We start from the raw sequence: 25,833 nt of genomic DNA on the forward strand, positions 1-25,833 counted from the left end.
ACCCCCACACATCACTCCCCCTCCTTTAATGTTGTCTCACCTGAATCATCTATCATCTGGGCCTCAGTTTAAATGTCACCTCTTTGATTCCTGATCCTTAACAGACAAGGTTAGATCTCCTGTATAAGCTTTCTAGGAAGCCTCTACATTTATTTTATATTAATTTTATGATAAATGTCTAGTTACTTGTAGGAATATTTGTTTAATGTATGTAATTCTCACTACATAGTTTGTCTGATGGAGGCAAAGTCTATAAATGCCTTATATGTCGTGAACCTGGTAAAATGTCTCGTAGAGAAGGTGCTTGATAACTGTTATGGGTAGTTGGAAAAAAAAATGAATGAATGAATAATTAAATGAAAAATTGAGCAAATGACAGGAAAGGAATAGCTCTGATCCAACACTTGGACAACTAAGTTCTAGCCTGAATTCTGTAAAACTTCAGCATAGCTCTCTATGTGTCTACACCTCAGTTTCCCCTTCTTCAGCATCATCCCTGTGAACCTTCCAGCCATTCTGTTCCACGTAAAGAGAAAATAGCAGGAGACTTCACAGAGTTTCCGTCACTGGTCCTAAAACACACGCAAAACCATGGGCACAAACCCATTAAAGCCAATGCTTTAGGACCCTGCCACTAAAAGTGTGGACCAGCAGCAGCAATAGCAGCCAGGAATTGTCTAGTGTGACAGCAGATTTCTAAACTTGCATTCTCATTCCCTGGGTACTCACTATTGACAAGGGACTTTGCAAGAGAAATTAAAGGTTAATATCCAATGAACTTAAAATAGAGAGATCAGCCTGAATTGTCCAGATGGGCCTAAGGTAGAGGCGATCAGAGAGGTGTGGTAGAAGAAGGCAAAACAGGCAGAGGGCAGAAGGGGAAGTTAGAGAGATTCAAGGTGTGAGATGGACTTGACCCACAGCCAAGGAATTTGCAACAGACCCAGGCTCAGAGCCTCCAGAAAGAACGCAGCCTGATAACACCTTGATTTCAATCTGGTAAAACCCAGAGCAGAGAAGCAGCTGAGCTGCACCGTATCCAGATGTCTTACCTACGGAACTGTGAGTTAGTGAAGGAGTGCTTTTTTAAGCTACAAAATTTATAGTAACTTGTGATGGCAGCAGTGAAAACTAGCACAATGAGACCATACCTGCTCAATCACAATATGTCCTTTTGCCAGATCCCAAGTTGATCTTTTCAAGACATGGTTCAATGTCATAGTTACTATCACAGAATCTGAAGGGAGGCTGCCTGGGTTCAAATCCTGGCTCTGTCACTTACTAGCTGTGTGATCTTAGGGAACACATTTAACTTCTCTGTGCCCCTGCTTCCCCATTTGGAGGATGGTAATCCTACCTCTCTTCCAGGAACATTCTGAGGATTAAATGACAACCCATAAAAGTACTTAGGACAGTGCCTATATGTATTAGGCAAAAACATGTTGGTTACTAATATTACTTAAACCAGAATTTTATTCATTGTTGATCCCTCTCTCTCCACTAATATCCAGTCCATCACCCAGCTAGTTAATTTACCTCTTGAGTTTCTCTTGAATCTGTCCTCTTCCCTCTATCCCCACCATGACTGTCCTAGGTTGGCTATCATCATCACTTCCCAGAAGCACTCTGTGAATCTTCTCCAGTTCCGCAAAGAAGCTAAAGTGACTTTTCAAGACGCAAATCTAATCACAATGCTCTCCTGCTAAAACCTGTGGCTACTGGGGTAAATACAGGATCCATTAACATGTCCTGCAAAGTCTGATGCCCCTACACCCGTCTCAATTTCGTTTCTTTCTTTTTCTTTCTTTCTCTCTCTTCCCTCTCCTCTCCTCTCTCTCTCTCTTTCTCTCCTCTTCTCTCTCCCCGCTTCTCTGGCCTTCCTTTAGCCTGTCCCGGTGGCCAAGCCTCCCCGCACTGGACCCTTTGCAGACATGCTTCCCTAAGTCTAGAGTGCTGGAATCACAGGTCCACAATTGTGTTTGTTCTTATTTGTTGGGTGTATGAGTCCCACTCCAGACTCTAAGCATGAGGGCAGGAGTGCATTTGCTTTTTCTCATCGTTGCATACCCCATACTTAGCACAGCTGCTGGCACAAATACTGGCTCAGTAAACAGTTTTTTAATGAACAAATGAATGAATAAAAATACTGTGGCACAGTTGAAGAGGCAGGACAAATAAGATGTTGGTGCTTCTTTTGGTTTGACTCCTACTTGGGTGCAGGGAGGGCAAGAATTAAATTATGTCAGATCGAAAACATCAATTCGCTGGCTGGATCACTGTTGAGTTACTGCAACCTTTGCGAGTGTGTCACAGACTATGTTGGAAGTAGCTGAGCACAGGAGAAACCAGAAATTGGTTCAGCAAAGGGGTCATCTCAAAATATGCTACAAGTCTAAGGGGTTATATAACTACCAAAAGCTGAAAAATTGTCTTTCCACACTCTCACCATATCTATCATTTCTTTAGGTTTGCTGCCTAGAAAGATCTCATTGTCAGATATTTTTTCCCCCACCAAAATACATAAGCCTCAGTTTGCAGCTATCTCAATACTAGGTTAGCCCTCACTGTCCCTTTCCGTATTCAAGCCTCCACCTCCCGCTTCCAGCTCTGTAGGTGTAAAACACGATGATCCAGAGCTGGAGAATGAAGACCCGCCTATGCTGTTCCCACACAGAACACAGCGTGAGGAGGTGGCGAGACATTTGCAGACCATAGAGGGCCCTCATGTGGGGCTGGGGCAACTTGTCCTCAGATGTCTGTGCCAGAAAAAAAACTGATGAACAGATACATCATTCAGGAATGTCCAAGTTCACAAACTCTTCATGAGGCTAGCAGAACGTGGAGGCCTGAAACCCTCCTCCAGAATCTAACTCACACCCCACCATTCTGTGATATGTATTCTCTGGGCTTCCATCATTGAAGTTCCGTCTCCCTGTCTTATAAGCTCCAAGGAATGTAGGGACCGTGTCTAACATGGAGAATTCCAGATACAGGCAGGTGCTTTAAACCTGTAGCTTAATCAAATGGTTGTCAACGAGACAACATCAGCCTCCTTTTGTTGTCTCAGGCTAATTATTGGACAATTCAGAAATAGAATAAAGATGATGTTTAGCCATGTCTTACTGAATGATTCAAATCAAACTCACTCTCCAGGTAGTCGGCAGAATTTCTGACTCTGTGCTGGATCCCTCCTTCACCTCCCTCCTAAACCCTCTACCAAGAGGACATACACCATACCCACTCTTCCGGATGGCAAGTCTGGAAGTATGCTTGCACTGTGCACATTGGCCGCTTTCTACTGCTGGTGCTAAGCAATAACTCAGAGTAGTAAGCAGCCTAAGCCTGGGTTGAGATGGCGACAGTCCTTCCAAAGGACTCTAAGGCAATGAGCGTAGAGCAATGGCTCTCAGACTTCAGTGGCCATCAGAATCACCCAGACAGCCTGTTCAAACACAGATTCCTATCTGCCACCCCCACCTCAGAATTTGTAATTCAGTAGATCCGAGGTGGAATCTGAGAATTTATATTTCTAATAAATTCCCAATTGATGCTGATGCTGCTGGTCCCACCTTGAGAACCACCAACACTGGTGTTAACTACACAGTCTTAGTAATGATACTAGAAAGATGTGGGTTCAAGTCCCAGCTCAGCCACTTAGCATGTAACTTTGGATAAAGTATTAAATCTCTCAAATTCTCACTTTCCTCATCTATAACAAGAAAGTATTAACAGCAGCAATGCTGAGGATTAAATGGGTGATGCATCTGGAAGCATACGAAACATCCCCACCCCAGAAGACAGAGCCCCTTTCCCTGCACCACACCCAGCCCCTGCTCTCCCCAGGCTGCTGGTGCAACTCTCCTTAACAGGGCTGCTATAGGAACATTTGAGCAGTGGGCAGGGCACAGCTAATTGTCTCCACTTGCCTCTGTCCAGTGGTGTCCTGTCCACAAGGGCAATGCTAAGATGAGCATCAGCCCACCTCACAGAGCACAAACAAGGCTATTGTCTGATGCTTCTGCAAGAATGGTGTTTCACATAGCTTTTTGCCCTGACACTAAGAGATAAAGTAATTCATCCAAAACCACACAGCTAATAATGGCAGAGCTCCAGAGTTAGGACAATGCACCTGCTGACTCGCCTATACTGAACTGCATTTGTAATCTTGCTGTATTAATTTCGTATGGCTGCTCTAACAGATAACTACAATTTGGTACCATAAAACAATACATATTTATTCCCTCACACTTCTGGAGGTCAGTAGTCAGCAATCAGGGTGTCAGTAGGGCCACCCTACCAGAGGGTCCAGGGGAGAATCCATTTCATTGTTTTTTTCAGCTTCTAGAGCTGCATTCCTGACATTCTTGTGCTCATGGCCCCTTCCTCTATCTTCAAAGCCAGCAGTAGCCTCGTTAAATCTCTCACTCTGCAGTGAGAGAGATTAGATCACCTTCTTCTGTAGTAAAATCTCCTTCTGTTTTATTCTTCTAAGATCACTTGTGATTATATTGGTGCCACCCTGATAATCCAGGATAATCTCCCCATTTCAAGATCTTTAACTTAATCACATCTGAGAAATCCCTTTTGCTGTACAAGGTAATACTCACAGGTCCCAAGCATGAGGACTTGGATATCTTTTGGGGCCATTATACGGCCTCCCACACTTGGATTTTTTGTCTAACTCTCTGAGCCACCATTTTTACTTCAGTGCAGTGGAAATAATAATATATCCTCATGAGAACATTACCATGTGGTACACACTAACTCACTGAATAAATGTCTGCTGGATTGTTGAATGTTTCCTGCAATACTCTTTTGTGTGTATCTTGCATTAATTCGGTAACTATTTACTCATCTAACTTTTATTAAACACTTACTATGTGTTAAGTACTGCGCTGGGCATAGGGGATATAATATAAGGGTATATAAGGATATAATAGAATACATTTCCTCCCTTTACAGATTTTATACTGTAATAAAGGGATCTAAGTGAGGGAGCAAATGCCCTGATGTGTTAACATGTGTTATGAAAATAAATTGGAGAGGATATGGTCTACGGAATGGGTTGTCAGTACCCTGGGCAGGAGATAGTAGTGGAAGGATAGAGCTGTAGACAGGAGGCTGGAAAGGGACAGGGAGGTGTGAGCACCTGGAAAGTGCCAGGAATTTCTCCCTGATGGAGCCTTGGGGCTGTCTTAGTCTGCTTCCTGCTGCTATAACAGAATACCACAAACTGGGTAGTTAATAAAAAATAGAAGTTTATTTGGCTCATGGTCCTGGAGGCTGGAAAGTCTAAGATCAAGCAGCTGCATTTGGTGAGAGCCTTCTTGCTATATCATAACATGGTGGAAAGCATGACGTGGCGAGAGAGTGTACATGTGTCAGAGAGAAATGGGAGCCAAACTTCATCTTTTTATCAGGAGCCCTCTCTCACCATAACGAACCCACTTTCACAGTGATGGCATAGTCCATTTATGAAGGCAGAGCCCCCATGACTTAATCACCTCTTAAAGGTCTCTCCTCTTGATATTGTCACAATGGCAATTAAATTTCAACATGAGTTTTGGAGGAGACTTTCAAACCGTAGCAGGTCCCAAGGACTGAGGCACAGTGGGAGAGAGATGAGCTAACAATGCTGCCAAGGGTCTGAATGCAATGACCCTGGGTGCCATGTAAAGAAATCTGGGTCATGTTATGTTCTCCAGGAGCCACTGGAAAGTTTAAAGAGGCCCTTCTCAGTATTCCATCCTCTGCAGGGATCCAGGGCTCCTGGCAGGAAACCCTGAAAGCTCTGTCCTCCTTATAAATATTAAAATACCGAATTCACAGAATTGTCTGTGAAGTGATAGTGGTTTCCTTAAGTGCCTCTTGCCTTTGTCTTTCTTCCTCATTGAGACCTTTTATGATTTACAGTTCCAGAATTTTATTTTTAGAGCCTCCCATTACAGTGAGCCATCATCTCCCTTAGAATCTCTGTCAATCTAATTTATAAGTCACCTGTTCTTAAAAATATTCTTATACCCCTGGATCCCATTTAACTCTCCAATCTTTGCAGTTCTTTTTATATGAGAATGTTCAAAAGGTAAATTCACCATATTAACCATTAGGCAGAGAAGAATAATTCTGATTGCTCATGCAGTACTTTTTTCCAACCTGGGTGGTTTTGCTAAGAAGTGGATTGATGGTAACTGTGATGTGAATTTAGTTGAAAATGTTTGCTTTCCTGGATGCATAGTCCTTGGTCTATTTTATCCCTTCACTTTACCTCCTGAAACTTAGCACCCCTCTCTAATATATTTTTGTCAACTGATATCATTCTCTCCGTGAACTTCAATAAATTGGCAGTGAACTTCTGTGCTGGAAAGACATTTTGCATTAAAAACTGGATTCACAGCAGGCAATCTGCCTGGGGACCACATGTCTAAGAAAGCAGTCATTTTTAACTAAGGATATTTCAAGCCTAGATAGAATAGGGCTGGTGTGCTCTGAAGTCACAAATGTCTAGCCTACTCAAAGCAAAATTACTGCACTGCATGTTGGTAATTTACCTTGTCAACTAACTTTCAGAACAACTCCAGCGTAATGCACACACCCTTCTTTTGAGTTATATTGTTGTGATTTCTGGATCCCCATTACATTCCACTTGCAACCTGCGTTCCCATCGCTACCCCTTACCAGCACTCCCTGATTTGCTTGCCCTGTTCAGCTTTTTGGTTCATAGAATTTAGTAGCTTCTAACCATACTAACCATGCAAAATTTGCTACTTTACTGTGTTTACAGTTTACTTTATATCTCCTGTGTTATGATGTAAACTCCACCAGGAAGGAGATCTGTGTTTTGCCTACTACTGTATCTCAGATGCCTGGAATAGTACCTGACATGTAGTAGGTGCTCAATAATTAGATGATGAATGAATTACTGAATGCCTTTTCATGGAGCTTTTAACTATCGTGTCACTGCTTTTCGCATCCCTAATGTCCAATAGTCAACTTATTTATTTACCAAAATCTTTCGATCACTTCGTCACATGGCAAGTTGTGGTCTAGATCACGGAAAATTATTCTTGACCTTAAACAGCAACTAGTCCCTGTCAAGGAGACACATACGTGCAGAATCACCAGTTGATATACATAATTATAAATAAATAAAATTATAAATTAAAATATAAATTATCAATTTAAGTATATATTAAATTATAAATTAAAATACGTACAAAGCACAACCAAGCACAGAAAGAATTAATTCAGCTGCATAATGATGTGGTAGGAAAGATTCAGATAATTCTTCACAGAGGCGGCTACTTTGAGTTGCAGAGAATGAGTAGAAGTTTGCTGGAAGAAGAAAGAAAGGAGTAGGCACACTTCAAATGGCAGTTCTAAGTGGGAGAGTGTATCATGGGCTTGGGGGACTGGAAGTCTCTTGGAAATGCCAGAGCATGAGGATGTGTCTTAGTTGACCTCAACAGCAGCTGACCTTGAGACAAAGATTCAAGTCCAAGAGTTTTTTAGGGGAGGTCAAAGAAAACGCCAGTGGTGAAGCAGGAGAGTCAGATAGGGAAGGGAACGCAGCCAATGAAGGTAATGTCATCAAGCCAGCTACTGTAAGCTACCAGAGGGGCAACTGGAGTTCAACGTCATGGGGAAACTCTGGAAAATGGTATATAACATAGGCCTCAGAGTTACCCCACTGATGAGGCAATGGAGCTGTGCTTTTCATATACTAAATCCCTGTCATTGGTTGAGGACAACTCCTGGGGGTCAGTTCGCTCCCTCTTCTGGCCTGCCACATGTGCCTGACAGAGCACAGGCCTCAAGGAAGTACAAAGCAACACTCTCCCCTGTAAGTTGGTTTCTGCATATGGATGTGATGAGGCCAAAGGGTGTGTGCAGGGCACCAAAAGAGTCTGCTACAGTTTGTAAGGCGAGCAATGGAGGATGAGGGTAAAATTGCAGCAAGGGCCAAATTTTTAAGGCTCTTGTATGTCATTTCTTCGAGCTTTATTCTGTATTGAGGGAGCAGCATTGCAAGATTTTAGGTAGGAGAGTGGTCTGATAAGATTTGAATTTCAGAGAGAACATTCTGGCTACAGAATGAATGACAGAATTGGCGTGGGGGGTGGAGAATATCGAGTCCAGGAGACCAATTGGGAAGATAAATCCACCATATGGTATAGAAATGATTGAGCTAAAAGACATGGGCTGGTGCTGGAGATGGGGATGAGCAGATGGAATGGAGAGCTGTTCGGGAGATAGAACAGACTGAAATTGTGAGGGATTAGATGTGAGGAGGGATCGGGGATGACTCCCTGGCGCAGGCTCCCCTGATTGGATGATGGTGGCACTCACCTAGATGGGAAGCACAGGAGGGGTATCAGTGCTGGGCTAAAGTGGTAAGGCTTGTTGAACATGGTAAGTTGGAGATACCTGTAAAGTATCCAGGTGGAGAATCCAGTGGGCAATGGATGCAGGATTACTGAACTCAGGAGAAAGATCTGGACTGAGAAGAATTGTTTAGAAACCACTACTTTATGGAAGAGATTTAAGGGCAAAGAAACAGAAGAAATTCCAGGATACATAACTGAAAGTTTGCCATGTGGGATGAGTTAATTGAATGTTACTATCAACATCCATTCGTATGAAGTCCTTTGCTAAGCTAGAGATGACCTGGCACCTATCATCCCTGGGTATTGCTTTGCCTTTATTTCTCTCTGCATCTTCCCAAAATTATTATTTCTTTCCCTCAGCCTAGCTGGATTTGGAGAGGGAACAAGACAAATTGTGTGATTTGGGGCAAGCTGTAGAAACTCTAATTATTAGCTTCTTCATCTGTAAAATGGGGATCCCATGAGTGGAGACCGGTTTGTCTGACAGTCAATTGAAGAAACTTTCTTGAGAGGCTTTCCAAAGCTTTCTCCCTCTCCTGACCTCAAAAGATCTTAAGTCTGGGCATGGTGGCTCACACCTGTAATCCCAGCACTTCGAGAGGCTGAGGTGGGAGGATCACTGGAGGCCAAAAAGTTCAAGACTAACATGGACAACATAGGGAAATGCTATGTCTACAAAAATAAAACAATTAGGCATGGTGGTGCATGCCTGTGGTCCCAGCTACTCAGGAGGCTGAGGCTAGATGAGTGCGTAAGCCTGGGAGCTTGAGGCTGCAGTCAGCTGTGATTGTGCCTTTGCACTCCAGCCTGGGTGAGACAATGAGACCCTGTCTCAAAAAAAAAATCAAAGTCATGCTCTTGCCCTACGAGGCACTTAGGTGGGTTGGTACAAGATGCTCCTCACTGCACCCGCCATGAGCATTCAACCCCTGCAAGCACTGCACCTTTTACCTGCTAATGCTGGTTCATCTTTTACCTAGCACTTCATAATTGATTGAATAGCAGCTATGCTTGGGACCATTTAGAATGGTCCCAAAATCCCAGCCACTGAGACCACTGTGAGAAAAGCCCTTTGTAACAACTTACCTTCTCTTCGCGTGAGTTTTATGCCAAGTATCTACGGATGTGCAACTCTTCCGCCAGTTCTGCTGGCCAAGGGCAGGATGGCCCCTCTGAAGGAATGTGTAGGTGATGACATTTCTTTCATCATTTTGGTACCTAAACATGACACTCTATCTGGCAACAATGAAAGGCACTCCTGATTGCTTATGGCATGGTTGTAGGGGGAATGGGCTGTGAACATCTGCACTATATTTTGCTCCATCAACTCTTGTTATATGGGTTGATATAGCAGGAGAGATAACAAGAGTTGTGTGTCTTGTTGATAGCACAAGAGTTGTGTGTTAGAGAAAGAACACAGCCACCCAGCGTTGAGCAGGCTGAAAATACTGCCACTGACAAAATACTGCCACTGACAAAGTACTGCCTGTGGCATGTGGTTAAATGCACAGTGCTACGCCAGGAGTCGCTCAGTTTCAATACATCTGCTAGATCATTCCAACCAGCTTTCCTACATTCCCAGGCTCTGGCAATGCTACCACCATTTCCTTACTCACTCAAGTTTAAGTCCATCAACTTGACTCCTTTTTTTCCACTCATTTCCTATATGCAGGCTGTCATCATTTATCAGTCATAATAACATTTATTCACCGTTTATTATATTCCAGACAAACCCTGTGCTAAGTGCCTTTAAATATGTTATCAAATTTAGTCATTACAACAACTTTCTGAGGTAGGGTTATTTTTATATTTTTTTGCACTTATGGAAACGAGGGTTAGAAAAGTTAAGTAGCAAGCCTAAAACATCACACAGCTAGAAAGTGGCAGAGCTAGAATATGGATCTGGCTTTCCCAGCCACTTATGCACCATAGTCCCTCCTGCAGAGCATTAATGATCTTATCTGCCCCTCCTGTATGTGACACTTTGAAGTTTCCAAAGCATTGTCACAAAGCATATCATTTGATCCTCCAAGTGGAGCAAAGAACTAGGCAGGACATGTATCATTGTCGTTTCCACAGAAGTGACTAAGCCCCACGGGGTTTCACCGACCTACTCAAAACCATGTGTCCATGCCTTGGACTCAGATCTTCTCTCTTTTCATTATTCCCATAAATATCATTCTTTTTGTTCAGAGAAGCTGATTCTTCTGTAATGACCAATGTATAAAATTTCATGGGAGGCCAGATTTAGCCTACTACAAAGGTATTTCAGATAGTTGAAGTTTTCCAAAAATGGAAGAAGAGGTAGTGAGTTCTTCTTCCTTTTCAGTATTCATTCAAACACTGAGCAGTCACTGGCTGGGCTAGAAAATCATTGAGGGAATTCAACCCATTCCCTGGGGCAGGGTAAATAAAGGCAGCTAGAGTAGATGAGTTCTAAAGGCCATCTCTCCCTGAGATCTGATGGCTCAATTTTCTGGGGACCACTCTGTCCTCACCATTTTGGTTGTAGTGGTTCCGCTCCCTCACCCTGGCTTACTGCAGCCATCTCCTGGTTGATTTTCTGGACGTTGTCTTTCAATTCATTTAGTCTCCCTTGACCAGGGTGATCTTCACCAAAGTTGTGCCCAGCATAGACTTTATCTCTTTCTAAATCTTCAGTGGTTCCCTTTGACCAGCTGTACCCAGTTGATACCCCTCAAATTGATGTTCCGTTATCTGTCTACATCCTCTATCCAAGGTCATTTTTTATTTCTCTCAAACTCAGTTTCTACTTCAGTCAACCCAAGCATTTGCCTGCTCCCAGAGACATCAGACTTATTCTACCTTCAACCCTTTGCTTTCCTTGTCTCTCTCTGAAACATTCTCCACTTTCCCTCCTGCCCACTTAACCACTTCCTCCATTCTTTCATGCCCAAGGCAATCTTATTTTCAGTTCAACAAACAAAAAAACGGAATGAATTCCTCACACTTAGGAACAATCTTCCACTCATACAGTGAGGCCACAGAGACCCCAAAATAAGCAAGAGATGGCCCTGTCCTCGGGGAAGAGTACAATCAGAACCAGCTGCTCTGGACAAGACTTAGATTTGAACACTTGATTCTACATTGGCTAGTTTTCTTGATAGTTGATGTCAGCTGATTCTATCCCACAAAGGATAGAAAGTGAGCCTTCTTCCAACACCCCACGCCCCATGCAAGAAAATGGTAGGCAAGCAAATAGTTCCAGATTACATGATTGAGGAGTCTAGGATTGCATGTTTGACTTTTTCCCCACATTCACTCACACACACACGTGCACACACACACACACATATGTGTGTGTGCACGCAGCCCACCAGTGTTTTGAATTTCTAGCATATTGGAAGGGGGGTGCCATTTAAACATAAAATCTCATCTCTACTACTTTCTTGGAAAAGGGTATGTATAGCAAAACTCTGGTTAAAAGAGGAGAGTTTGGAGTCTGACTTCTTGGTTTAAGTCCCAGCTCTGGCAACAGCTAGGTGACCTTAACAGGCCACTAATGTCTCATTGCCTCAACTTTCTCAACAACAACAACAAAAAGCAGGCCTTGGAGATGATATAAAAAACAAGCAGTATACAATGCCTTTCTCCCAACAGGGTCAAGTTATTGTAAGGATCAAGTTAGTTAGTATTTGTGGAGCACTCCGAACAATTCCTAGCATATGCTAATCATGAAATAAGTGTTAGCTGTTCTTATTATTACTAATTCAGTGACCTTGGACAGACTGCTTACATTTCCTGAGCCTTGGTTTCCTCATCTGTAAGATGAGAGCAGTGCTCACCTCCATAAGCTGGCTCTGAGAATTAAGTGTGAAAATATAGAGAAAACTTTTCTAGAAAAGCTTCCCTTATCTTTGACCCAATGCCTGGACTTACACTCCCCAAACAACAGAACTACAACTTTCTCCTCTCCCTACTTCTTTAGCCATTTTGCAAGTCTATCATTCATGCTACTATTGTAAGCCGGTTGTTTTTATTCCATAGAAAATGTTGGCCTCTGACAAATTCATCTTTAGAAAATTATAACCTAAATGACACTAGACAATTGCATAAGCCAAAGACTGTTCAAGTTCCCCAAGCCCACAGGCAGCTTTTCCACAGCCCATCCCTGCCCATTTTGGCAAACTGTGAACAGCAGAGAGAGGAATTGGCCCTCCCCAGGAAAATTTGGGGCCCCAGGCACATCATACCATGTAAAATCTGGTTAAGATAAATATCAAGAGCAGCCTTGAAAGCAAAAAGAAGTCATAGCAGGTCAGACAGCAGCCGGAGGGAGTTTGGGAAGGGGAGGAGGGCCTGAGTCACCAGCTCTGCCTGAGATGCTCACTAGAATCGAGTTTCCAGGGAAAGGCAGGCTTCCTGAGCCGTGGATGCTAAGCCTGCCTGGTAGCTGCAGACCTAAGCCATGGGCTAGGCTTTGACGGCCCAGGACCCCCCAAATGGGGCCCAGACTTGTTTCCCTGGTTGCTTGTTCCCTAGAGATGCTGCTAAAGAGGCCACCAAGGGGAAAGTTACTTAAGTAATTCAGGAAGGTGCGGTGGCCTCCAAGGGAGACGCTGAGGGCCTGCTTGGGGTGGGCTTGATAGTAATGGAGAGTGGAGGCCAGGTGTGGTGGCTCACACCTGTAATCCCAGCACTTTGGGAGACCAAGGCGGTCGGGCGATCGTTCTCTATAAGGATCACCTGAGGTCAGGAGTTCAAGACCAACCTGATTAACATGGTGAAACCTGGTCTCTATCAAAAATACAAAAATTAGCTGGGTGTGGTAGCACACACCTGTAGTCCCAGCTACTCAGAGGCTGAGGCAGGAGAATCGCTTGAACCTGGGAGGCAGAGGTTGCAGTGAACCAAGATCACGCCACTGCACTCCAGTCTGGGTGACAAAGCATGATTCTGTCTAAAAAAATTCAAAATTAAAAAAAAAAAATGGGGAGTGGAGTCAGACTCCAGGGGGGAGAGTTTGAAGGCACTGCAATCGGCTCTTCTACCAGAGGGACTGAATTGTTCTAGAGGCCACATAGACTTTCTAGAGCTGCAATGTTTCTAGTGAAGTCAGAGGTTTTTTGCAAGCTCCTCCTCTGTCCTCTACATGACTCCGCAGGACTTCTCTGTAGGACTAGGCTGAGAAGGCAAGTTCTCAGGTCCATATGGTGGAGGGAGACAGAGGCTACGATGTCACTGGTGGAACCAGGCTCTCTACAGCGTAGATGGGGTAGAGAGAGGCATGTAGAGCCTTGAAAGGAGATATCAAGGCATTCAGGAAAGGAAAAAAGAGCAAGAATGCATTGAGTCATACTACTCTGAAATGTTTTGATGAATCAAGCAACCTCTCATGATGTTATTAATGTCGAAGAAACAATTCCTTGGGTTTATATTGAGGTTGCACAAGTTAGCTCACAACCAATTCCTGACCACTGTGCTAAGAGCTGGGTGAAGATCAGTGAGTGTCACAAACAATGTTATATTACTCTCAAGAGCTTCCTCCATAAGGCAACAAGAGGGATAATATTAAGCAATAGAGGAATAGCTGACCTGCCTTTCTGTCCAATATTGGTTTAAGTTGCCCACAATTTTTTAGTGAGTGAATTGTACTAGAACTGTAGATTTAGTATTGGGGGTCAAAGGGAAGGGGGCTGCCATTTCCTGAATAGAACTTTGGTGCCAAACAGAACCATGCCTGGTTGACTTCCTAAAAGTAATACAATGGTTAATAAAATTGGAGTCTGTTTTCTTAAGGGGTCCCTGAAGAGTTGTGGAGAAAAGAAATCCTTTCGAAATATTTTGTGTATAGTTACTATGCATTTCTCTTTTTTTTTGTTTTTGAGATGGAGTCTCGCTGTCACCCAGGCTGGAGTGCAATGGTGCAATTTTGGCTCACTGCAACCTCCGCCTCCCGGGTTCAAGCGATTCGACTGCCTCAGCCTCCCAAAGCTGGGACTACAGGCATGCGCCACCACTCCTGGCTAATTTTTTGTATTTAGTAGAGATGGAGTTTCACCATGTTGGCCAGACTGGTCTCAGATCCACCTGCCTCAGCCTCCCAAAGTGCTGGGGTTACAGGCATGAGCCACTACCATTACTATTACCCAGCCATTACTATGCACTTCTAAATCAACCACAGTATGAGAAGGAATAATATTACCTGATATTAGGCAGGAGACAAACAGGAACTAGCAAAGTTTGGAGCAATTGAACTCATTTTATAAAGCTGAAGAAAGATTAAGTACATTATTCAAAGCCACCAGACAATAAGTGAGTTGAGCGTTGAGTGTTTCTAAAGGTCTCTCTGGTGTTTGCTCTCTGGTGTTGCTTATCTGAGGGACCCAGTTTTACTCACCGGAGTAGCAACAGCTGAATGTTATTGAGTGCTTACTAGTGTGCCAGTATGTTTCAAAGCACATTTCATGTGTTAACTAATTTAATCCATCTGGCCATTTTCTTAGCTGTGATTATCACCATTTTACAGATGAGCTGACTGAGGCTCAGAGAGGTTATAGAACTTGCCCAAGGTTACACATCTAGCCAAGACAGGGCTGAGGTTCACATTTAAGACACCTGGTTCCAGATACAGGCACTTCAGTTTCCCACCTCTTGGGGGAAGGCATGCTTCCAAGTGGGGAGAAGATAGCTCATCGTCATCCGAGCACACAGTGGGAATGAGAGGAATCTCAAAAAGGAGAAAGAGCCATCCTCTCTACTGTGGAACCAGTGAGGTGCTAGTCCTGGATTCCACACTCTGGACAGCCTAAAGCTCTGATAGGATGCAAACCACGGGGAAGGACGTTGGTAGGCAAGGAAACACCTGAGCTCTCTGACACCTGGATTTGGAAGCCTCCTGCCCCTCCACACCACATTCCCCACCCCCATCCATACAAACGCCACTGCCCTCACTTTCTCATCTGTTTATGTGCTCCACCTCAATGAGGTGGAGAGGACTGTACAATGTGTCCTGATACCTGCCAAGTAGGGGAGCCCCTACCCACCCAGTGAAGAAGCAGGTACAGCCCAAGCGCAGTGAGCAGTCCATAGGGGGACCAAGGATCCCAAGTTCTGAACCTGACTTGATGAAACTCTGCTGGGGAAAAGCCCCATCTGATAGAGATTCACCTATTTCTGACCGACTTTGACCTCAGCAGCCTAAGTGAGGGCACAGCCATGGCTCTGGAATTTTCCACAGCACAGTGCAGGAAAAGCTGGCTTTGTGCTGGTATAGGGAGGCTGTCTCCAGGGGATGCTAATAATAAAAAAAGAACGTGTGTAGGTTGCATCTGAAGCCCAATTGCTTTGCGAGGTCATTGTGCTTGGTCCGGAGGGTCATTAATTTTAGCTGCCTCATTGCCACCCACATATGCAACCAATACATTCCTCAGGGGCAGGAGAAAAAGCACAATTTGGGATCCAGTCTGACCAGGGTTTAGATGATGTTCACACAGGGTTAACATTCTGGTGCTTAAATTCCTTGTTTGATCAAATGGAGCTGAGACCCCTAACTACCCTACATTATGATCTAATATTTAACGAGATAACACAAACAATCATAACTAACCTCTGTCATCCATTCTTCTGGTGCTGTAGGTCTGTTTTCTCATTTGACCCCCACCACGTCCTATGAGAGAAAGAGAGAGTATTATCCACATTTACAGAAGAGGAATGTCCGGGAAATATGTGATTTGATTAATTTCACACAGCTGGAGAAGGAAGGGATCCAAAAATGTAACCCAGGACGGGATGACTCCAAAATGTGTGTCCTTACCCAATGTAGTGCTTCTTACGATGCTGACCCGCAGTAGGCACAGAGCAAACCTTGATTCCTTTATTTCCACGCTTCGTCTTTTTGAAAGCACAATTTGGTCACTCCCAATAAATCATTGGGCAGCCCAACTAATCAAATGCTTCTTCAGTCACCAAGGGACAGAGGCATCCTGGGTGCCGCATTCCATACAGACCTGTCACTGGGCAAACCTGCGGATCTCTTAGACAGTGTTAATGAGAACCGGTGAAAGACTAAACTGTTAGTTACAAAGCTGCGACCAGCTATCATGCAGCTAGAGCCCCAGGCCTTGGTATGCAGCTACTCCTCTTTCCAGGGGCTTCTCTTTTCTCTTAATTAGAGATTTGGCTGAAATGTTTGAGCACTTGAAGTCAGGGCATAAAGAAATAGGAAAGGAGTGTGGGAGAGGAATGATGAGCCAGTACTTTCTATGTGTTGACACAGAGAAAGAGAAAGAGGGTAATTTGAGGATGTTCCTTCCCATAGGGCAATGGAGCAGAGAAAGCCACACTGCAGCGGTATTTTCAAGGGGTTTAAGAGCAAGTTATAAAAGCCATGAGGGAGGTTCACTGGGTTGCTAAAGAAATGAAAGAGGATGATAACAAGTCTCATCCATGTGTCGGTGTTTCAGGACTTAAAAGCCGTAACAAGGAACATTTGGGTGGTATTAAGCTCTGTGGAAAGGACTTGGGGCTTTAACTCTCAGGGCACTAGCACCTGTATGTAGTTCAGAACCTCATGAAGGCTCTGTGGGCCACGCTCCTGAAAATTTCACCTGCCATCTTCATCGCTCCAAAGAGAAAGGAAATGGCACATCCCTTAAGGCCTGGCAGCGTCGTGCTCACTCATGGGAAGCACTCTCAGCAGCGGGGTCCCCTCTCCTGCTGTGGGCTTGCATCTCATGCGGAGAGAGGCCCCCTTTCTCCCGGCCCTCAGCCCTTTCAAGTCATTCACTTTCTCAGTGTCTCCCAAGGGTGACTTGCATCAGGTTGTCAGCGCTGCTTTCTGAAAGATAAATAAGTTATTCTGTCAAATTATGCTCACTTATTTCTGTCAACATGTATTAAAACTTAGATATCGCCTCACCGTGAATGCATCAGATACTGTACTGTTCTCACCACTAGGGTGGGCCCTCTGCAGCCACAAATAGAGGAGACAGTTGGGGATAAAATCACAACTGATGAATAGAGAGACTGAGTGCACTAGCAAACCTGTAGAAATTCTAGGCTCACAGGAATAGCAAAAGACAGCCCACTAAATAAAGAGACTGTCAAGAAATATTTCACACCTAACATGAGCAATAAATGGATTCCCATCCACCAACAATGTTTTTCATGATTTTCCTCATCCACAGATTCAATGAGAAGCTTTGTAAATTTATTTTGTTTAATTGCAGACAATAATCACTCTCAGGGCTGGACATGGTGGCTCACACCTGTAATACCAGCACTTTGGGAGGCTGAGGTGGGCGGATCACCTGAGGTCAGGAGTTCAAAACCAGCCTGGCCAACATGGTGAAACCCTGTCTCTACTAAAAATACAAAAATCAGCTGGGCGTGGTGGTGGGCGCCTGCAGTCCCAGCTACTCGGGAGGCTGAGGAAGGAGAATGGCTTGAATATGGGCGGCAGAGGTTGCAGTGAGCTGAAAATGCGTCACTGCACTCCAGCCTGGGCGACCGAGCAAGACTCTGTCTCAAAAAAAAAAAAATCACACTCAGGACTTTTACCTCCACCCCACCCCCAAACCCCACACTTTGGGTCTGGTCTTGCAACCAGCTGTTTAGAAACTTAAAAAAAAAATTGACACATAAAAGTTGTGTGCATTTATGGTGTACAGCAAAATGTTTTGAAATATGTATACATTATGGAATGGCTAAATTAAGTTAATATATGCATTACCTCACATACTTATTTTTTGTGCATGATGAGAACACTTAAAATCTACTCTTAATGATTTTTCGAGTACATGATACATTGTTATCAACTCTAGTCACCATGTTGTACCATAAATCTCTCGAACTTATTCCTCCTAACTGAAATGTTGTATCCTTTGATCAAAATCCCCCCAGTCTTCCCCACCACCACAGAGAGCTGTTACCATAATTGTGGTTGTAAGCTATTTCTGAGAAGCCAGTTTGTTTTGAATAGAATTAAACAACATAGAAACTCCCTGTCCAGACCCTCAACCAAGTTAATTCATTCAAAAAAATATTTCTGAGTTCCTCTTAGGAACTTACTGCCTAACGGGCACAACAAACTGCTTGTAAAATCTGTTTACTTGATACATGGAATTGCCTTTTAAAGAATGGTGACCATTTTAACAGAGAAAATAAATTTGGAGGGTATAATCAATCATTGAGTAAATCTGCTTTGTGAAACATGTCTGCTCAAAGTTTGTTTCACAGTAAATTCCTTTTTGATGCCCTTACCTCATCAAGTAGTTGAGATGAGGCATGTACTCAGTTCTTTCTTTTTACAAATAGCAAAGCTACTTGGAACACTAAAGGGGGAAATGAATTCATACCAGCAAATATCATACAAAGAGCATGGGCTCAGTCTCAGATACACCTGGGTCACAGCCCAGCTCTGCCACTTACCTAGTTGAATGAACTTATGCAAGATTTTTTAATCTCCCTGAGCCTCAGTTTCTTGTTTATAAAAGAGGTTTTTGTCTGGACTAAATATTACATAGAACAGCACTTGTAATACAGTAGGCGTCCATGAATAGGAGCTTGTATGATTGCTACATCACCACTACATTCAGGTGCGTCAGACAAGACTTCACTTTGGATACACTTTTTTAACTGCCTGACTGTGGTCAAGGGCCAAACGATGGTGGAAACTAGAAAGATCAACTCTTAATTCTGCCCTTTGAACAACGTGTAGGCTGAAGGAAACTAAATATTTGTGTGTGTGTGTTGGATCCACAATTTACGATCCATCTTTATGCAGGAGTGCCAACCCATGAGGTTGCCAGAGTAGCATTTCAGAGCATCTGCACAAACCCCACAGATCAATGCCAGTGCCTGCCTGAGAATGAAAAAGCAATGGGACCAGGAAGGATAAGTCTTGTCAATCAAAAACAGAATATGCAGGAAGGACAAGGGCAAGTTGTCCTTGAGATGATGGGATAGAGAAGAGGTTTCCTCCAGACACCTTCAGAGTAGGGATGTAGAACCCTCTTTCTAGCTGCCTAATGTTCATTCTGTCTTTAGTGCATCCTTGAGGAAAGGAAGAAGACAGAGTTTTCCATCTGCCAGATGTCTCCCTTATCCCAAGTTTTATTCATATATCAATTTATTTCCATTATCACAGGAGGTCTCCCAAGCCTCACTTCAACAGACTGGCTTCCCAAGACGGTGGATTGGTTGATACCCTTTGGACCCATCCCCAAAAGACAGGCAATACTGATTTTTTTTTTTTGGCTAAAATGGAGTATTGGCCTGCTAAGACACAAACTCTTTGTGTAGACTTTTTTTTTTAATTATGGGAAAATATTCATAATATATATTTACCATTTTAACTATTTTTAGTGTGTACTTCTGTGGCATTAAGTACATTCACATTGCTCTGCAACCATTACCACCATCCATCTCCAGACCTTCATCATCTTCTTCCACTGAAACTCTGTACCCATTAAATAACCCTTTCTTCCCCCTACCCTTAGGCCCTGGAAACTACAATTCTACCTTGTCTGTATCACTTTTACTACTCCAGGTACCTCATATAAGTGAAATAATACAATATTCGTGCTTTTGTGACTGGCTTATTTCATTTAGCATAGTGTCTTCAAGGTTCATCCATGTTGTAGAGTTTGTCGGAATTTCCTTTCTTTTTAAGGCCAAATGATTGTGTTGACTTAAAGATGTTGCAGTCTCAGTTGATGGCCTCATAGTTTGAGCCTTGCTATAAAACTTTATGCTTAACAAGGCTTTGAAAACCAACTGATTCCATTAGCACATAAGTAGCTGAAAGTGTTGCTGAGTATTTATTATAGCTGGCGAAAAAAACATATAGATGTTTTTAATAAAAATTATCTTCACAAAATGGTATCTTAAGTTGGAAACTATATATTGGCATTCTTGCAAAGAAATAGTATTATTTGATTAACACTTGTGATGGTAGAATCACTCATACTCTATGATTTCTGGCATCTGAGTGACGAGGCACATAAATAGGCCTCACAGGGAAGTCTACAGATAATTTCATACCCCAAGGTTACTCACTGAAATAACCAGATCAAAAACCAAGCAGCTGAATTCTCATCAAATTCCTCCCATCCTCTCTTACTAATCATCTTGCTAAAAAGTTTTTAAACTCACATCGCAAAATATCATATTTATGTATCGATTAATTTATTCAGTGTACATATTTATTTGCTAGAATTCTACAATAAATTTAGCTGTAATCAATAAAGAAATATGAGGTATAAAAGAAAGCGTAGCATTTGTTCAGGAGAAATGAGGCTCTTCTGGCCATGTAAACCTAAAAAAGGATTATACTTCAATCGTATTTTGTAACTTTGGATGCTATGATACATGTTCAGTTATTCTGGAAGACTTTATAACGCTTGCTTAGAATCTGGACTTGTTGATAGTATTCTACAGTGCTATCAAGAGATGGAATAAGCACAGCAAGCCACTTGTAACTTTTTAAAATTTATAAGTATTAATTTTTAAGCTGTGTCTTCAACTTTTGACGTAGCATTCCTCTCCAAGTGACTACACTTCCTCAGTGTCCTTTGAACCATTATAGCATTGGATGAGAAAGAAACTAAAGGGGGAATGGAACATTTTTTGATCACAGGAGAAAGATGATCTGGAAATCATAACAATGGATGAAGATGCCAGAATGAAGAGCTTGTAGGATGAGGTGGAAAACAAAATACTGGCTCCTGAAGGCTCTGTTAAAAGTTGACTTTGTGTAAGAATTTTGTATATCATGCCTGTCATAAACATTCAGCTTCATTGTGCAATGAAGACAGATGACAAGAATTTGCTGCTCCAAAAACAACAACAAAAAAGCAACTTCTCTGTGTCCTTGGAATCTGGTTTCTTCAGTTCCAAACATGCAGTGAAAACTTGTGCCTGTAAGAGCTGGGGGCAGTTGTTTATGTAACTAATTAAACATCTACATAAATGTGAGAATGGGAGAAGCCTCCTCTATTCTTATCAGCTGTCTAACGTGAAGAGGCATGCAGACTTGAGAGACAGGCACAGTTTAGCTGTCTTACACTGACTCTCTTACATAAGCTTCAAGGTCATGAAGTTTTCACCATTTTGTTTCCAAATAGTAGGAGGAAAAAACAAGTTTTACGAGTCCCTTATCAGGGAGGGAAAGGGCTTGGGAAGGTTTAAATTAGCAGAAAACTTTTGTAGATCAGACAAGGATGGGAGATGTGAGGAAGAGATTAAACATAGAGGAACTGGCAGAGAAATATTCTGAGGAAAGAAGATTATAACAGTAGATGGGGAACTGACAATAGCCAGAAAGAGTGGCAGACCTTTCTTGGAGACAGAAGATAAGTAAAAAGCCAACGAGAAGACAGAGATGACTTTTGACATCGAGAAAAAAAAAAGCCAAGGGAACTCAGACATCTTATTGCAAATGAGGAGGTGATGTCTCCTTTTGCAGAAGAATGGGTGGAACTTGGGCTTTGGGATGGCTTGGCCTACCCCAAGTGGGGGATGCAAGCCAGAGATTGGAAGAGATGAATGAAGGGATAATCGCACAGTGACAGGGAGTCACCTGGGATGATGTAGATTTATAGTGTGGCATCAAAAGGTGTGTCTGGAGGATGTATTTAAAATCTTGGAGATGGGGTAATCTTTTGTGGTCATTATATCTAAGGCAGCACATTGTGAGTGCCAACAGAGGCCATTATAGTTGAGTAGATTGAAGACGTGCAAAGCCAGGGTATTAAAGCCACCTACTGGTTTATGAAAGCCGATGAGAAGGCAAACAAGAGATACAGAAGAAAATTTAAAATTTTCACAGTTATATCTTAATAACCCTCGACTAACCTAATGATGCCTCATCTGTATGATAAAGACTTTGGGCGCAGACATGATATAACTCTGAGAACCTTCTAAGCAGCATTTGATTTAGCAGAGCAAGGTGTTTTAGTTTAAAATCCTATCCTAGCATTGGGTCTGATATATCATGGAAATGAGGATAGATGAATGTAAGGAGTTCTGTCCATTCCTATAGGCACTGATGTCAAGGCAAAGTAATTGTCTTTGCCTCTGGGTCTAGCAGAGTCCTGTGTACACCCTTGCTCTTCTGTTCTGGTTTTTAATCTGGCCTGTCTGAGGAAGTAGAAGTCCCTTAGCTAGTAATTGCTTTATAACTATCTCTTTATAAATCATTCTCATAAAATCTTTGAGAACCCACGAGTAGGGTCTTTTTAATTTGTATGTCTCTACATCTCCCTTAGTAGCTGGCATGTGTGTAGTGTTAAAAAATATATCCATAAAATGAATGAATGGATAAGCTGTGCTCTCTGAGTCCACATTTCTCTAGAATATGATTTTTGTGGGGTTTTCAGCTTCTATGAACCTCCTCCATTCTTGTTCCACTCAGCACATTTTTTTGAAAGATACACAGATATCATCTAACTGTAAACACAAATCGTTTGCACTGGCCCCTGTAGGCAAGGTCTGCTTCTTCCCACTGAGTCTGCCCTGGGTCCTCTGCTCTTAATTTTGTTGGTACCTGGACTGATAATCACCCTGCTCAATTGATTGTGCCTCCTACAACAATAGTGGAAGCCATAAACAAGAGGTGAAGTGGAGGAGCCTGAATAAATAAAAAGGAGGCTGCATAACTATGATGATGCCTGTAGTCAGTGACACAGTCTCAGCTTGAAATCACCACTCCTGCTAGATGGAGGTCACAGCTTTTTTCTGTCTCAGGACTACTGGTTACCAAGAATGTAACCAGTCCAGTCAACACATTTGAATGAGTTAATAAAAGGTGTCCCTCTACAGAGGCAGGGGCAGCCTACACCAGAGTGCCTGGCATGGTGAAGCAAATGGGCTGGATGTCAGCCTCCACTGGACCATTCGGGTAGGTAGGCACCTTGTGCAGTGAACAACCTGCATACCTGTTGGTATGCCTTTGCCCCTGCTGGTTATGCACTCTTTTGGGCCTAGGTCTCCTGGGAAGTTTCCTAGTCAGTCCTGAAGTAAGAATCACAGTCCCATTCCCATTCTAAAAGTTGTATATAAGTTTCCCAGTCCAAACTGTACCTTGGTAACAATGAGGAGATATAGAGGAACAGAGCCCAGGGTGTGCAGGGTGTGCTGTGATTAGATGTTTGCATCACTCTGAACATGCACTTTTCCCTTCAGTTAACAAAATGAATAGAATAACCCTACATGAAAGGCTTTTTCTGCTACATAAAGGCAAACTCTAGTTGTCTCTTCACATTTGTCTTTGGGGTTTAGTGCTTGCAAGTGCAAAATTTACATATATAAGATTTACTTACATGCTAGCTGTAACAGTCCAGTAAAGCGATGGGGGAAAGAAAAAGGGATGAATTTCCCTCATTTCCTCACCAGTCAAGTCTAGGTTTTCCAGGGTTCTTTTCAATGCAACTATGCTAAATCAGGCAGTGAATCTTGGAGTTGCAGTAAGACAACTTGATTAAACCCTGGGCGGGTCCTGCTATCTCACCCCACCAGCTGGATCTCAGATTGACAGTGTTCAGACATGGCTTATGGGGGCTGTCAGAGTTGGAGGGGGTTGAGGTCCAGTGGAGGTTATGTCTCTGCCAAAATCTGAAACCATATTTTCTGAGCATGACCAGTCTCTAAACCAGAAAAAGTGGCTCTGTGGATCTGACCAAAGAAGCCTGTCAATTTTTTTAAAGACAATAGCAGGTTAGGATGAGAGCAATGAGGGTTGGATTCAGTGAGTAGAGGCCCATCTTTCAATCCATGAGATTTACTTTCCATGAGATTGGCCTCCCTCTGCCACCTTTGCTGTGGGAGTAATTTCTTAAAATGTTTCCAAGAACCTTATGAGGCTGGATTTGCTTCTGTTGCAGGGCCCCATATGTGTTTTTCCTTGGGAAAGATAAAGTTTCCAATTAAAGGAAGAATTCCCTGGCTATTTCTTCACTATTACTCTTTCAGAGTGAGATGTAGCTTACAATCACCCAATGTCAGCCAAGACTCAGCACCCATTCTTGACTAGTAACCATGATTCCTGCACCTCTACCCCATGGGGTGGTAAGACAAGATCTAGGTGGGTCCTGCTCGTTGCTTCACTTGAACCAAGACTATAGGGCCCTCTGTGGACCAGGAGACCTCAGCTTTTAATGGAAAAGTCAGTAAGAGTTCAGTAAAGGGGTCTGGTGGGAAGCCCTGCTTGGCCTTCCCTACTTATAAAATCTGTAACACATGTTGACTAGATTCAGAAATATGTCATTGCCTCATAACTTTTTGAGGTTCCAACTTCTGTGGCCCCCGGGAAAGGAGCAGTTGTTATGATAAGGTCAGGATTTGGGACTAGCAGCTGAAGCCATTCAGGGCCTCTCCTCTCTGTGTTGTCTGCATTGCTTTCAGGCAGCCACAGAGATCTGGCTGCTTTCAGACTGACAGCCCAGGCAGCCTTGCCATGTAGAAATGAAATAAACAACTAGATTTTGTTCCCCAGGAGAATATGTTGATGAGCATGGCCACTGCCAGACCTGTGAGGCCTCATGTGCCAAGTGCCAGGGACCAACCCAGGAAGACTGCACTACCTGCCCCATGACAAGGTAAGTGGCTTCTCAGGATCTCCTGGTGGTGTGAGCTCATGGATTGCAGGGTGGAGAGAGGAGGTGCTCACCACCTTAGCGGCACCCCATGGGCCTGCAGTGAAAAAGAAGCAAACTCTTCCCCACTCCACAGATATTCTCCTTGGTCTGGGCACAGCCTAGCTCTGTCGTATCCTCTCCCCATGATGCCCAGTCCCCACCACAAGGACCAGTTCCCTGGACATGGAACAGATTTCTTCATCAATGACTAGGGTGCCTTTGATGCCACTTTTGATGCCTGAAATCTCATCCTTTTCTGCACAGCCATCCTTCAATCATCATTTCCGTCTGCTGGTCAAATATCCACTTATTTCTAGAGTCAGTTAAAAAGTGAACTGTTCTTTTTTTTTTTTTTTTTTTTTTTGAGACAGAGTCTTGCTCTGTCACCCAAGTTGGAGTGCAGTGGTGCAATCTCTGCTCATGGCAACCTCCGCCTCCTGGGTTCAAGCAATTCTCCTGCCTCAGCCTTCCTAGAAGCTGGGATTATAGGCGCCCAACACCAAGCCTGGCTAACTTTTGTGTTATTTAGTAGAGACAGGGTTTCACCATGTTGGCCATGGTGGGTTCTATGTCTGCTTCCTCTCCTATTCCTGAGTGGTCTTGACCTCCTGACCTCAGGTGATCTGCCTGCCTCGGCCTCCCAAAGTGCTGGGATTACAAGGGGTGAACTGTTTTTAAAGGCATTTCTGACCTCTTCCCAGTAAAAATAATCTCTTCCCATAAAAATTAACCATTTTTATGTCCCTTTGCTCTCTATAAGCTTCCATAAGAGCAGCTGTAGCCTTTGAAGGTTTTCATTTACAAAGCTATCTCTTCATTAGACTGTAAGCCACTTGAGATACTCATTTTTG

At 43.2% G+C, this 25,833-nt stretch overlaps 1 protein-coding gene across 2 annotated transcripts in view; it reads left to right on the forward strand.

Annotated features, from left to right (window-relative positions):
* Positions 1–25,833, forward strand: part of PCSK5 (proprotein convertase subtilisin/kexin type 5) — a 468,314-nt gene that overhangs the window by 312,784 nt on the left and 129,697 nt on the right. For both annotated transcript variants that reach the window (XM_054502928.2, XM_054502929.2), the window contains exon 21: positions 24,841–24,943. In XM_054502928.2, the coding sequence (XP_054358903.1) occupies positions 24,841–24,943 (103 nt within the window). The remainder of the gene's footprint in view (positions 1–24,840; positions 24,944–25,833) is intronic.

Source organism: Pongo pygmaeus, chromosome 13, assembly GCF_028885625.2.
Source record: "Pongo pygmaeus isolate AG05252 chromosome 13, NHGRI_mPonPyg2-v2.0_pri, whole genome shotgun sequence".
NCBI lineage: Eukaryota > Metazoa > Chordata > Mammalia > Primates > Hominidae > Pongo > Pongo pygmaeus.